This window comes from Podarcis liolepis (assembly GCF_965112155.1).
Source record: "Podarcis liolepis genome assembly, chromosome: 2".
In the NCBI taxonomy this organism is placed as follows: Eukaryota; Metazoa; Chordata; class Lepidosauria; order Squamata; family Lacertidae; genus Podarcis; species Podarcis liolepis.
In genome coordinates, this window is record NC_139555.1 from 113,414,412 (window position 1) to 113,429,873 (window position 15,462).

General features: G+C 49.4%; 2 protein-coding genes across 2 annotated transcripts in view; one reads left to right on the forward strand and one right to left on the reverse strand.

Moving 5' to 3' along the window:
- DDAH2 (DDAH family member 2, ADMA-independent) overlaps positions 1-15,462 on the reverse strand; it is a 323,504-nt gene that overhangs the window by 124,401 nt on the left and 183,641 nt on the right. The gene's annotated exons all lie outside the window — the stretch shown is intronic.
- Positions 614-15,462, forward strand: part of SAPCD1 (suppressor APC domain containing 1) — a gene marked incomplete at its 5' end in the record, with an annotated part of 29,087 nt that continues 14,238 nt past the window's right edge. Inside the window, one exon of the mRNA XM_083493172.1 lies at positions 614-1,064. Coding sequence (XP_083349298.1) covers positions 614-1,064 — 451 coding nt within the window. The remainder of the gene's footprint in view (positions 1,065-15,462) is intronic.

The window sequence follows — 15,462 nt, forward strand, 5'->3', positions numbered from 1 at the left end:
AGAGTTCAGCTACCCACCAGGAGGCCAAACCTTCCCTCTCTCTCTCTCTCTCTTTCTCTCTGCCCCAGAGGAGATGCCACCTCGTTAGACAGAGCCGCTAATCATCTGGCGTCCAGGGCGATTATCTGGGATGGGTCACATGATTCCAATCCCAGCTGACCCCCTCCGCACCCCCCCACCCCTGCTGCTCCGTGGACCGGCTTGGCCAATCTGACTCAATCAGATATTCCGACTCTGACAAACTAGAGACCTCAGCAAAGCCCCAGAGCAATCCTGGCCACGCAGACGGCGGCGGCAGCAGCCGTAGCCGCAGGAGCCCTGGTTTCCTCACCCAGACCTTCTGCTGCTCTCTAGCCCACTAGCCTAGTCCCCTCCCAGAAAGCCCAGATGTCCTGAGGACACCCCCCCTGCCTGCCCTCCCTCCCCCTCCAGAATTACTCTCCCCTCCTGGCCGCCAGCCCCACTGTTTCATTTCACTGGAATTAAGGCTTTCTCCTGCACTCTCTCTTGAATCCCAGTTGCTCCCTCTTTCCAGAGAAGCTCTCGGGGGTCTTCCTGGCTCCCCCTGCTGCGAATTCCCTGGCCTCCAGAGGACCCCTGAACCCCACTCCCAATGAGCTCTGGGCTGGCGGCCCCACCCCTCCCTCCCACCCCAGAGGACCCCCCTCCTCCGGCCCGAGGCACCCGCCTCCCGCGCCCCTTCCTCCGCAGCCTCCGGACGCTCTTCGAGATCCTGGATGACCAGCGGAGCGGGACCATCCACGTCTCGGAAATCGAGAGCCGCTGGGGCCGTGGGGGCTGCGGGGTGAGCCCCCCAGGGGACAGCGAGAGGTGCCCGCTCCCTGGCGGTGTGCTCCAGGCCTTGCAGCAAGTGGCGGAGCCTTGCGGAGGGTATTTGAGTTTCCCCCGCCTGGTGGCCGGGCTGAGAATCGCCCTCCTCCGGGCCGAAGAAGAAGAGGAGAAGGAGGCCGAGAAAGCTGGAGAGTCGGGCGCTGGAGTCAGCGGGCAGGCCAGCGATGGGCAGAACTCAACTTCGCAGTCGATGAAGAACTTGAGTCGGATACGTAAGTGGGAGAGGAGGAGGCCTGGGCTTGGGGTCAGGGGTGCTGCTGTGGGGCTGGAGCGCAAAACCAGGATTCCTCAATAGTGGGAACTGGGGTGCTTTTACAGTGGTACCTCGGGTTACAGACGCTTCGGGTTACAGACTCCGCTAACCCAGAAATAGTACCTCGGGTTAAGAACTTTGCTTCAGGATGAGAACAGAAATTGCGCGGCAGCAGTGGAAGGCCCCATTAGCTAAAGTGGTACCCAGTGGCGTAGCGTGGGTTGTCAGCACCCGGGGCAAGGCAAGTAATTTGCGCCCCCTAACCCGTGGATTTCCGCCCCCTAACCCTAACCCCCAGATGTTGCGCCCGGTGCGGCCGGCCCCCCCCTGCACCTCCACGCTACGCCACTGGTGGTACCTCAGGTTAAGAACAGTTTCAGGTTAAGAACGGACCTCCAGAACGAATTAAGTTCTTAACCTGAGGTACCAATGTATTCTTGGGAAAGAGATTGCGGCAGGAGAGAGAAATCTCAGGACAGGAGTTGTAAGCCGACATGGTGCCCGTCAGATGTTTTGGACTCCAACTCCCATCAGTCCCAGGGAGCACGACCAATGGGAGAGGACGATGGGAGTTGTAGTCCAAAATATCCGGTGAACACCACATTGTCTGCCGCTGCCTTAGGACTCCTGGGTCCTCTGGGAATGTGTGTGCCAGTAGCTTTGAGGAGGTGATGGAAGGGAACTAGGCCTTCTGATGTCTCACTGGGGCTCAGTTTAATGAACTGATTACCAGGGGGCAATTAATTAAATTGGACTTGGACTTGCTAGCCTGTACCTTTCTGCCATGCTCCTGCTTCTCTTCTTGGGGGCGTGTCCTGCAGAATTGGGGAAGAGCCTGCCCATGTGAAGACCACCTGGTGGAAACCTTTACACATATGGTTCTTAATTGTAAACTATATGCCTATCTCCGTCAGCAATTTCTAGATCAACTCTGCATCCCCGAATGGAAACCAGAGTTGGAGGTCATACATTTTCGATTACTGGGGAATGATCAGGAGCTCACCAAGTTAGTGGCTAAATATCTCTATTTGGGTTTTTTGTCTTCGAAATACACTGCAGACGTCTGATCTCCCTGGAGACCTAGAGATGTGACGATAGACTGCTCTGCCTCCTTTCTTTCAGCAAATGTTTTGTGCCGCTGGGGAAGTGGTAATTCTGTATTGATTTGTTTTGGATGTTTGTATGTACTGCCAATGAAAGGTCTGATGATGATGAGAATTGGGGAAGGGCAGAGCAGTGGCGTAGCGTGGGTTGTCAGCACCCGGGGCAAGGGAAGTAATTTGCGCCCCCTAACCCGTGGATTTGCACCCCCTAACCCTAACCCCCAGATGTTGCGCCCGGTGCGGCCGGGCCCCCCTGCACCCCCCACGCTACGCCACTGGGGCAGAGCATATGGTTTTGCAGATTTAACCCCAGCCTCTCCAGGTAGGGTTGCTGGGGAAAGTTCCCCAAATGCTGCTGGCATTTGTTCTGTGTGGAGAGTGTGCACAGCGATGAGCTCGGTGGTCCGACTATGCCCCTATAATCAAAGTGGGATGGGTGGTCCTCATCTGGCTGTTGCAGAAGAGAGTTGAGTTCCATTTGGCCCCTTCCGAATTGCTGGGTCTACAGGGCTTCAGCGACAAGCTGGAAAGCTGGTTATTGGGACAGGACAGGATGGGAGGGAGGTCAGGCAATGAGGAAAGTTGATAAGGGAATCCAGAGTTTGATGCGGGGGTCTGTTCACATTACTCCTTTAGAGCACAGGTGAAGTTGCAGGAGGGTTTTTGGGTGCATTTCACAGCTCTTCTCGGCTGCTCACATCGGCATAATGTACCGTATTTTTTGCTCTATAAGACTCACTTTTTCCCTCCTAAAAAGTAAGGGGAAATGTGTGTGCGTCTTATGGAGCGAATGCAGGCTGCGCAGCTATCCCAGAAGCCAGAACAGCAAGAGGGATTGCTGCTTTCACTGCGCAGAGATCCCTCTTGCTGTTCTGGCTTCTGAGATTCAGAATAATTTTGTCTTGTTTTCCTCCTCCAAAAACTAGGTGCGTCTTGTGGTCTGGTGCATATTATAGAGCGAAAAATACGGTGTTTTCCTTGTGCAGACGTGGTTTCCATCTTGGGCTAGGGACGAATTAGGACTGCAGTCAGCACAGGACACATTTTGGATAATGTGCTGTATTGGGGGATTGAAAGCCCAGCATTGGAAATGCAGTGAGTACGCAGTGAACAGGAGTGTGAACACAGGTTTTGTAACACACACACACACACACCAGCAAGGCAGGAGACCTTCCCTCTTTGTTGAGTTTGTTTTCGCATTGCCAGCTGTCCGGATCAGCTTGATGTACAGAAGTCAAGAGGTAATGCTTTTCAATGGCCATACCGCTTTCTAATGTTTCCCTAAGGAGTATCTTGCAGCAAGAACAACAAAGAGCCTTGCGTTTGCCCTTTTAAATGCTAACAAATTTATTGTGGCATGAGTTTCTGCGGACTACGGTCCACTTCATCAGATGTATGGGAGTGTCCATTAAATGGCACAGGAGCTTTAAAAGCCCTAGCTAGTGTGACTCGGGTTGAGAGAGACGGAGCAGTGCGGTGGTTAGCACAATGAAATCCCATGACATTCCCTGTGTGCCACTGGGCAAGTCCCTACCTCCCCGCCTGATCTACCTCGCAGGGTTGTTGTAAGGATAAGAGTGGGAGAAGAATTATGTGCACTGCCGTGAGAAAGCATTTTGTTTCCCATACATTCTGATCAATTGTGTTGGGAGGGGAGGTTCCAAGTCAGACTGGCGCCCTCTCCTCTGCTCCTGTACTAGTTGTTGTTGTTGTTGTTGTTCTTGTTCTTGTTCTTCTTCTTCTTCTTCTTCTTCAGCCAGTGTGGTGTAGTGGTTAAGAGCGGTGGACTCGTAATCTGGTGAACTGGGTTCGCTTCCCCGCTCCTCAACATGCAGCTGCTGGGTGGCCTTGGGCTAGTCACACTTCTCTGAAGTCTCTCAGCTCCACAGAGTGTTTGTTGTGGGGGAGGGAGGGAAAAGGAGATTGTTAGCCGCTTTGGACTCCTTAAAGGTAAAGGGACCCCTGACCATTAGGTCCAGTCGTGACCGACTCTGGAGTTGCGGCGCTCACCTCGCTTTATTGGCTGAGGGAGCCGGTGTACAGCTTCCAGGTCATGTGGCCAGCATGACTAAGCCGCTTCTGATGAACCAGAGCAGCGCATGGAAACACTGTTTACCTTCTCGCCGGAGTGGTACCTATTTATCTACTTGCACTTTGACGTGCTTTCGAACTGCTAGGTTGGCAGGAGCAGGGACCGAGCAACGGGAGCTCACCCCGTTGCGGGGATTCGAACCGCCGACCTTCTGATCGGCAAATCCTAGGCTCTGTGGTTTAACCCACAGCGCCACCCGTGTCCCTTCTTGAGACTCCTTAGGGTAGTGATAAAGCCGGATATCAAATCCAAACTCTTCTTCTTCTTCTCTTCTATACGTGCCTTTCACCCTAAGGTCCCAAGGCAGCGTACAGCATCAAAACACAATATTAAAAACAGTTTAAAACAACTCGCTACCATAAAAAGACCTGCGGGGGCATAGGGCGGTACCCAAATTTATTTATTTATTTAATAAGAGGGGTCCAAAAAACCCCCCACATCAAACACCCCATACACCTCAGGTGTCAAAAGCCAAGGGAAAAGAAGTGTCTTTATTTTGCTTATTTGGGGCACACGAGAGTCAGAAAGGAGCAAATAGTAGAGCTCTCTTGAGACGGTACCATTTTGGGTGGCTGGGGACATTGTCCTCTTCAAGTGCCCCACATCCAAAGCTCCCCCCAATAGAGAGAGCAAGCATGAGAACCCTGGCCCAAAACTATTCACATGGACCTCTCGTTAGCTTTTTTTTTTTACAGGCATAAAGTGTTTGTTGTGAAGTCCAGGTAGCAAGCTAACCTCCTCCCACCTATCACCACATAAGATGCAAGTTCTGCCTCTCAATTTGGGGGTGCAGACCCTGCGGCCCTCCGGCCCTTGCCACACTACATCTCCCATCCACCCCAGCCGTGATGGTTAAGGAGTGATGAAGAGCCATCGTTCAGCAACATCTGAGTCCCCCCCAGATTCACTCTAGACTTGCAACACTTCTTTTTAGGAGCAGGCCCATCTCTCTCTTCTTTGCTTGCGTGGCACGCTGCTTTGGACAGTGATCAGCCAGGCGGATTTGATTTCTAGAGGGGTGCGGGGCATACTGCAGGTTGTGGAGATTTGGGGCAGCTGCTGTTTTTGCAGCATGGCAACAGAAGGGTATGTTTGTGTGTGTCTTTGGAGCGGAGCGATCAAGAGGGAAAGGGGGAAATGAGAAATACAGTGGTACCTCGGGTTACAGACGCTTCAGGTTACAGACTCCGCTAACCCAGAAATAGTACCTCGGGTTAAGAACTTTGCTTCAGGATGAGAACAGAAATCATTTACTGGGCATTGTGGGGAGTGATATAAATAGAAAGGAATGTAAGCTCTTTTTATATGCAATAACAGCAGCAAGAATATTACTGGCCCAAAAATGGAAGTAAGAAGAATTACCGACGATTGAAGAATGGAGGATGAAGTTAATGGACTGTGCAGAACTAGATAAACTAACAGGAAGGATTCGAAAGCGGCGGGACCAGAAATTCACGGAAGACTGGAGTAAATTTACAGACTATTTGAAAAGTATTTGTGAAGATCAGACGACGCTTGTAGGTTTGCAAGAAATTTTGTGAGGAGTATTATTGGAAGTATTGCAAAAATGGAGAAGGGGAAGGATGATTTGTTAAGAGATGTAAAGGCAATATAAAGTTAAGAAATGCATAAGAAGTGGTTAAAACGGTGGATCATCAGAGGTGCTGATGGAAGTCTAAAAAGATTGTATGTGATACGTTTTGTGGTACATTTTATAATTTATATGTTAAAATCAATAAAAATTATTTTAAAAAGAGAGAGAGAGAGAGAGAACAGAAATCATGTGGCGGGAGGCCCCATTAGCTAAAGTGGTCTTCAGGTTAAGAACAGTTTCAGGTTAGGAACAGACCTCCAGAACAAATTAAGTTCTCAACCCAAGGTACCACTGTAAACACAGCAAGGGAGTGGGGGAAGGTGGATGTGGGGGGGGGCACCTCTGCTTTTCCTCCTCTGCAAACACGCTCTTTCTCTCCCTTCTGCCTCTGCGCCCCTGGCAAGCCTGCGGCAACTCAGCCGCAGCACCATACGGCCAGGGGTTTAGCGCTCCTGATCCTGTCTCCCCAGCCATAGAGACGACCAATCCTCTTACCCGGCTGCTCTCATCCACCCCCTCCCACCCCCAGCTCCCCAGTAAGGCGCTTTTGTTAATGGGCCACGCATTGGACAGCCCCAGAGGCTGGAGTTGGGGAGTGGGAGTGGGATTAGACTGCATAAATAACCTGCCTGCCCGCCCTCACATTTCTCCTCCGGCCTGCCCCCCCCCCCCCCGGCAATATGTGCAGTTGACCATCATCCTTCGGGTTCTCTGTTAGGCATGCCAGGATTTCAAACAGTTAGCCCCACCCCCACCTCCACCCCGCTTGAAACCTGGCAGAGCTGCTGCCAGTCCGTGTGGGAAATACTGAGTTAGATGGACTAGTGGTCTGACTCCGCGTCAGGTATTCTTGCTGGCCTCTGTCTCGAGAGACAGCAGAGGAGTGCGCATTTGGGCAGGGGCATTCCCTCAGCTGGTGTGTTTCCGTCGTGCCTGCAGCTCTCTTTGCAAACAGCAGTGACCACATTATCACATGAGCACTGTTCCGCAGCATTTGATATTTTCATTTACATACATTCATTTGAAAGAAGATGGGTTTATGAAGCAATTCTATATCCTCCCACCACGGTGACTCCGCTAACCCAGAAACAGTGCTTCAGGTTAAGAACTTTGCTTCAGGATGAGAACAGAAATCGTGCTGCGGCGTGGCGGCAGCAGGAGGCCCCAAAGGCTAAAATGGTGCTTCAGGTTAAGAACAGTTTCAGGTTAAGAACAGACCTCTGGAACAAATTAAGTACTTAACCCGAGGTACCACTGTATCCAGAATCACTGTTCAGTGTTGGACATCATATTTGCTGAATACACAAAGCTTCACAGCTTGTCTGTCATCGTACAAAGTCTGGTGGCTTGCTTCATTTAAAGATTTTCAGAGACTTTGAGACTAAAGGTTTCATTCTGGACTTGTTATGGTTTGAAGGAATTCTGTAAAATATTGTTTATTGCATATGTACATGGTCACCGTGTTGCCTAGACATTGCTGACGTTCTCTTTGCAAAGCAAGCTGGGTGTATTTGGGTCATAGAATCATAGAGTTGGAATAGACCACAAGGGCCATCGAGTCCAACCCCCTGCCAAGCAGGAAACACCATCAGAGCACTCCTGACATATGGTTGTCAAGCCTCTGCTTAAAGACCTCCAAAGTAGGAGACTCCACCACACTCCTTGGCAGCAAATTCCACTGTCAAACAGCTCTTACTGTCAGGAAGTTCTTCCTAATGTTTAGGTGGAATCTTCTTTCTTGTAGTTTGGATCCATTGCTCCGTGTCCGCTTCTCTGGAGCAGCAGAAAACAACCTTTCTCCCTCCTCTATGTGGCATCCTTTTATATATTTGAACATGGCTATCATATCACCCCTTAACCTCCTCTTCTCCAGGCTAAACATGCCCAGCTCCCTTAGCCGTTCCTCATAAGGCATCGTTTCCAGGCCTTTGACCATTTTGGTTGCCCTCCTCTGGACACGTTCCAGTTTGTCAGTGTCCTTCTTGAATTGTGGTGCCCAGAACTGGACACAGTACTCCAGGTGAGGTCTGACCAGAGCAGAATACAGTGGCACTATTACTTCCCTTGATCTAGATGCTATACTCCTATTGATGCAGCCCAGAATTGCATTGGCTTTTTTAGCTGCCGCGTCACACTGTTGGCTCATGTCAAGTTTGTGGTCAACCAAGACTCCTAGATCCTTTTCACATGTACTGCTCTCAAGCCAGGTGTCACACATCTTGTATTTGTGCCTCTCTTTACATACTTTACATTTCTCCCTGTTAGAGTTCATCTTGTTTGTTTTTGCCCAGTTCTCTAATCTGTCAAGGTCGTTTTGAAGTGTGATCCTGTCCTCTGGGGTGTTAGCCACCCCTCCCAGTTTGGTGTCATCTGCAAATTTGATCAGGATGCCCTTGAGTCCATCATCCAAGTCGTTGAGAAAGATGTTGAATAAGACCGGGCACAAGACAGAACCCTGTGGCACCCCACTAGTCACTTTTCTCCAGGATGAAGAGGAACCATTGATGAGCACCCTTTGGGTTCGGTCAGTCAGCCAGTTACAAATCCACTGAGTGGTAGCATAGTCAAGACCGCATTTTACCAGCTTCTTTACAAGAATATCATGGGGCACCTTGTCGAATGCCTTGCTGAAATCAAGGTAGGCTACATCCACTGCGTTCCCTTCATCTACCAGGCTTGTAATTCTGTCAAAAAACGAGATCAGGTTAGTCTGACATGACTTATTTTTCAGAAATCCATGCTGACTATTGGTGATCACAGCATTCCTTTCTAGGTGCTCACAGACTGTTTGCTTAATGATCTGCTCCAGAATCCTCCCTGGTATTGATGTCAGACTGACTAGCATGGTCGATTTGCCTGTGGTTCGTTCTCTCCCTGCACTCACGGCCCCAGAGTTGTGGTCAGGGCCGGATTCAGGTTTGATGAGGCCCTAAGCTACTGAAGGTATTGGGGCCCTTTATATGTCCAGCTGTCCTTTGTCAACAACAAATTGTCACTGTTTTTTGAGTTGAATATATGCTATATGGACCTAGCAGGCATCTAAAGCCATTTGCCCATGTTGCCATGCAACCAGTCCATGCAGAATGTCGGCACCCTATACAGTGGTGCCCCGCAAGACGAATGCCTCGCAAGACGGAAAACTCGCTAGACGAAAGAGTTTTCCGTTTTGGAGGTGCTTCGCAAAACGAATCTCCTATGGGCTTGCTTCGCAAGACGACAATGTCTTGCGAGTTCCTGCGGGGGTTTTTTCCTCTCCCCCCCCCTTTTTCTAAGCCGCTAAGCCGCTTATCACCTGATCTGATCAGCAGATAAGCCGCTAATAGCGCTAATCCTCTAATCCTTCAATGGGCTTGCTTCGCAAGACGAAAAAACCGCTAGACGAAGAGAATCACAGAACGGATTCTTTTCGTCTTGCGAGGCACCACTGTATATGGAAATGAGCAAACCAGTGATATTATAGGGACCAGGATAGCAAGCAGGGCCCATGATTTACATCATAGGAGCCTACACAACACAAAGCACTGTAGTTGTATGTAGGTTTTCTTTTATTTGCTTTTTATCTTATATTTTGGAAATGTACATCCAGATTTTTTTTCCTTTAAATTTTTTGGGGGCCCCCCAGGGAGCAGGGCCCTAAGCTATAGCTTATTTAGCTTATACGTAAATCTGGCATTGGTTGCAGTCCCTCACTTCTCACACGTCTGAAACCCTCCCCACCTCCTCCCTCCACGGCAGTGAACTTTTCTCTCCTGTGTCTGCTGGATTCTGCAACACATTCATCAGGGTGGATTTGATTTAAATCTCTAGACAGAAAGACTTGATTTAAATATTTTCTTTTTTCTTTTTTACTCATTCTCGCTGGTCTAATCTTAATATTTACAACCAGATGAATGTTTCATTTTTTGGTAGTTCAGTGTAGTTTCTACAGTTATAAAAAAAATACTGATTTGGTTATGCTATTGGAAATGCACAGACAGACAATTGTGAAATTATTGCAAGGTTTAATAAGTTAACTGTTTCTATTTGGGCAACTTTTCTGCTTTACTTTATTGGAAGGAGAAAAACAATCATTTCCTTAATAACAATTTAAACAATTTGTTTAACTAAAACAATAACATTATAGCATATGTATCCATGTTTGTTAACTGATGAGGTTAAACAATTAAAAAAAACCAAAACAAAACAACTTAGACTGAGTTTTAGTACACATGAAAAGCAAATCCTTATTTCCTGATAAATAGCCTTTGGACTGTAATGTAACTAAATAGAAAACTATCTTTAGAAAAAAAATTCTCCAAAACTGTTTTATTTTAAAAATCCAATTTAAATTTAAAATATCCAATTTTTAAAAATCCGATTTAAAAATAAAAACAACCATTGATTTTTATCCACCCTGACGTTCATCCCTCCATACTAAGTACGTGAAGAAGAGCCCTGCTGGATCCAGCGAAAGATCCACCTTGTCAAAGGGCAAAGGACTGTAACCATGAAATTAGTGGGGGGTTTCTTGCGGAGGGCAGGAAAGTTTCCCTGAGAGGTGTCATCAGACCCCTGGGTTGGGGATGAGCCCCCTCTTTGTGAAAGGCTTGCTGACACGAAGAAAGTGAGCAGGTGAAACTCTGGATTAGGAGAAGCATCATCTGGTCCTTTTCTGTAGGGGATTGGGGCAACGTTCTGGGGTTCACCTGCCAATGGTGGGTGGGGCCAGAGGGGAAAGTGGGTGGAGCAAAGGATGCGAATGTTACCTTTGTACGGCAGGCTAGTTTCTGCGCACAGACATCTCCGTTCTCTATCCAGGCAGACAAGACGCATTGTCAGAGTTCAAGGACACATTCCAGCCATGCAAAAAACACTTGAGGAGGGTGGGAGAGCAAGGCTGGTCAAGGGGTGTGATCTGGGATGAGGGCGTGTGACTTGGGAAGAGTCTCAAGGTCCATTTGGTGAGACCTAGAAGGATCCATTTGGCCCGCAATCATGCCCAGCATGGCTGTCACTTTCAAAAGAGGGCAGGAGTGCAAATGTGCCTTTAAGATTTCTACAGAAGTTCAAGTTGCCCACTCTAAATACAGCTGTTGGAATGAGAAGTAGTTTATGAAATAAATGTTCTGGGCCAGGCACGGGCAAACTCCGGCCCTCCAGATGTTTTGAGACTACAGCTCCCATCATCCCTGTCCACTGGTCCTGTTAGCTAGGGATGATGGGAACTGTAGTTCCAAAACATCTGGAGGGCCGGAGTTTGCCTATGCCTGTTCTGGGCCGTTGTACAAGGTAGCAAACGATAGAGCCGGGCCAGCACACAGACACACAGTTGTTGTTTTTCTGCATTAAAGGGTAACTCATTTTTGCTTTGGCATACATCAGTTTATCTTGGCATGTGCTTGTAAGGGGGCGGGGAGGGCAGGCCTTCTCCTTGCCTTAACTTGATCCTGGCGGGAGATTCCCAAATGCATGCCAAGTTGAATGAAATCAGAGCGGGGAAGAAGAAAAGGCAACGGGGGTCTTCAGATCCAAGTCGGTGGGGAGTGGGAAGTTAGCACCAGGATAAGTAACAGGATTCTATAGGTTGGGAACGAAAGGCTCCTGGATCCATTGCCGATTGACAGTTGATATCCCAGCTGCTGTCCGCAGTGGCGTAGGGGAGAGTTTGGCAGTTCTCAGTGCCTGGCGCTGGGCCACGGGCATCCCTCCATCTGCTGAGTTGGCCGGGAACTGCCTTATTGTCTGGGAGGCAGACAATCTGTAGCAGCCGACTGGCACCATACATCCCGTGAACTGTGGATCTTGTGCATCAACTGAGCTCTGAGCAGAGCTTTGCCGGGTCAGCTTCTGCACCTTCCCCTGCCTCCTTATTTGCTTCCTCACTGCCACTTAATGGCTCAGACTGTGTGCTCCTCCTCAGGCAGTTTTCCTACCTGACTCTGGGTGAGAACCTGCAGAGATGTGGGTGCTTTTGGAATACATTTTGGGGCCAGTGTAAGAATTAGCGTTAACGTTAGGGGATTCCCCCAACTCCTTCCTCCATGCACCCCCAAATCTGCTCTGTAGGGCTAGGGGAAAATTTGGGGGGGCAAGGGATGCAGAGGGAGGAGATGGGGAAGGAGAAATCCTTGCACTGATAGAGAAAGGTAAAGGTAAAGGACCCCTGGAAGGTTAAGTCCAGTCAAAGGCGACTATGGGATTGTGGCGCTCATCTCGCTTTCAGGCCGAGGAAGCCGGCATTTGTCCACAGACAGCTTTCCGGGTCGTGCGGCCAGCATGACTAAACTGCTTCTGGCACAATGGGACACTGTGATGGAAGCCAGAGCACACAGAAATGCTGTTTACCTTCCCGCCACAGTGGTACCTATTTATCTACTTGCGCTGGGGTGCTTTCGAACTGCTAGGTTGGCAGGAGCTGGGACAGAGCAACGGGAGCTCACCCCGTCACAGGGATTCGAACTGCCGATCTTCTGATCAGCAAGCCCAAGGGGCTTGGTGGATTAGTGCCACATGCATCCCATTTCATGTTTTTTCCCCTGTGAGAAAAGGGTGTAGGACTTAGGTCCCTGATGCAGTTCATCTTACCTTCTTACAGTGAAGCAATTTATAAATTGTTTTGCTAAATATATGCTCAGTAGGCAGGTTGTCTGGAATCACCCTTATGTTGAAAAACCAACACCTTAAGTTTTGCCCAGAAAACAATAGTGAGAACAGGAGAGGAATTGGGATGGGGAAAATGTCTCCACATGGATTCAGGGCAGTTCTGTGGTCCTTAAGGCCTTGGCAATACAGTTGCTGTCCTGTTCCCTGTCCCTTACTCCCTGTTCTTCCAGTGGCTTCCTTCACACACATTTTAGCACCTGAGCCTTTTCCCGGAAAGGAGCCACAGGTGAACCTCCACCTGCCTGACAGCCTTAGTGTAGGGATGCTCTTAAAGGCACAGGGTTGCGACCACTTAAAAAGGGGAGAGAGGCCCCTATTTGTCTTTCAACGTGGTTCACTCCCCTTCTGAAATGGACTTCTCCCTCTTTGCCACATCCCAGTTGCTTTAATTAGAGCCACTAATTACAGGGGCTCATTGATTAACTGAGCCCAGGCTGGCGGAGGTCCAGAGGGATTGATTGCCCCGGCTGACTTTCCAGGGACAGAATTAATGAGGAACAAAGCGGTCGTCGAAAGAAAAAGCCAAAAACAAGCGTAGGACCCAAGGGGCCTCTCCCCTGCTTTCTGCCTGTGTCCCTATATCCTGTCCTCCAACGCTTGCTGTTCCTGCTGCGTTGAGGGTAACCAGGTGCAAAGCAGGCCTGGCTTCTTCCATCGATGTGTCAGAGGAAAGTTGTGGCAGGAACATGTTGTCGTGTCGGGGTGGAAAAAGCAGCCATTGGGGACACAGGAAGCTGTCTTCTAACTGAGTCAGACCATTGGTCCATGGAGTTCAGTATCGTCAACACTTGAGTGGCACCAGCTCTCCAGGGTACCAGGCAGAGGGCATTCCTAAATGGCCTTGGCCCAGTATACCTAAAGGAGCGTCTCCACCCCCATCCTTCAGCCCGGACACTGAGGTCCAGCGCCAGGGTCCTTTTGGCAGTTCCCTCCCTGCGAGAAGCGAGGTTACAGGGAACCAGGCAGAGGGCCTTCTTGGTAGTGGCGCCTGCCCTGTGGAATGTCCTCCCATCAGATGTCAAGGAAATAAACAACTATCCTACTTTTAAAAGACATCTGAAGGCAGCCCTGTTTAGGGAAGTTTTTAATGTTTAATGATGTATTGTGTTTTTAATATTTGATAGGGAGCTGCCCAGAGTGGCTGGAGAAACCCAGCCAGATGGGTGGGGTATAAATAAAATTATTGTTATTGTGATTGTTATTATATGTTCCACCGGCACCTTGGATATTGAACACCAGCTGCTGCTCCTCCTGCTTACCGTATTTTTCTCTCTATAAGACGCACCAGACCACAAGACGCACCTAGTTTTTGGAGGAGGAAAACAGAAGTTGCCAGATCTGCCAATCTCCGATTCCCACCACCCTTCTGAGTAATACCCCTCCCCACCTTCTCACTATATAGAAGGATCTGGCAACTTCTGTTTCAGTGTATCTGAAGAAGTGTGCATGCACACGAAAGCTCATACCAAGAACTAACTTAGTTGGTCTTTAAGGTGCTACAGGAAGGAATTTTTTTATTTTGACTATGGCAGACCAACACGGCTACCCTTCTGCAAATGGTGGGATGTTCAGGATGAGCAGAAGAACGACTTCACATAGTGCAGAGTTAAGCTATGGAACTCACTTTGCTGGCTTTAAAAGGGCTTTATAAAATTCACGTAGAGGAAAAGTCTCTTGCTCCATGCCCTGCTTGTGAACTGACCAGAAGTTTCTGCTTGGTCACTGTGACAAGTGGGATGAATTCTGGACCTGACAGACCATTGGCCTTGGAGGAACAAGGAAGGTCATGGCTTCCTCCCCCCCCCCCGAATCCTGGGAGCTTGTAGTTTGTTCAGGGTGTGGAGAGTTGTTAGGAGACCTCTCTTCATTTCACTAAATGGTTCAACAGTCAATACCCCTTTCCTGTCAATTCCTCCGTAAGGGGAATTTGGGGAAATTAATCCTGCCGTCCAGTCAGCGCTTCCCCTGTGCAGCTCTACTGTGGGGCTTGAGGCTGACCCGGGCAGAAAATGCAGAGTAGCAGCGGTCCTGCGTCCGTGTGAGATGAGGGATAAATCAAGCCCAAAGACGGTTCGGTTCTTATCGCTAGAAGCGTTTATTTACAAAGCAATAAATCCATCAGAACTTTCCGGCATCTTTGTGCTCAAAAGCACACACAGTCTCTCTCCAGCTGAACTGCATCTCAGGCAGAATCGAAAGCACTTCTGAACACTGACACAGACTGTGACTCACTTCTCTGCGTCAAGCTCCTCCCAGATACAGGACACCATGGAGTTTTAACCCTGTCAGTTCCAAACTCCACAGGGAACGGGGGGGGGGGGTGTCTCCTAGCAACTCTCAGCACCTTTAACAAAACACAATTCCCAGGATTCTTTGGGGGGGGGGTCTTTAAAGTGGCATGTTGCAACATGAGTCTGCCAATCGAATCCCACCCCGAAACTGTAGCTGTCTGGGAGTGCCCTGAATTGCTGGGTTGTATTCAACATAGCACCTGCAGGTTGTTCCATCAGCACATCCTGTGGTCTAAACCACTGAACCTCTTGGGCTTGCTGATCAGAAGGTCGGTAGTTCGAATCCCCGCGAAGGGGTGAGCGCCTGTTGCTCTGTCCCAGCTCCCTCACAGGGGTCACCCAGATGTCGGGGGGGGGGCGGGGAGCCTGCAAGCGGTACCTGAGTGCAGCAGTGATCTCCCCACCTGTGATTGCTCAGCAACTGGTATTCAAAGGCATACCATTTCTGGAAGTGGTGGGGGAACATAGCCGCCATGGCTAGCAGCCCCTAATAACCTCAGCCACTATGACGTTGCCTTTTCTTCTTTCAAAGCTATCCAAATTGTTGGCCATCACTTCCTCCTGCGGCAGTGAGTTCCGTAGCTGAACGATGCTCTCCGTCGCTTCCTTTTATCTGCCCTGAACCTTCCGACGTT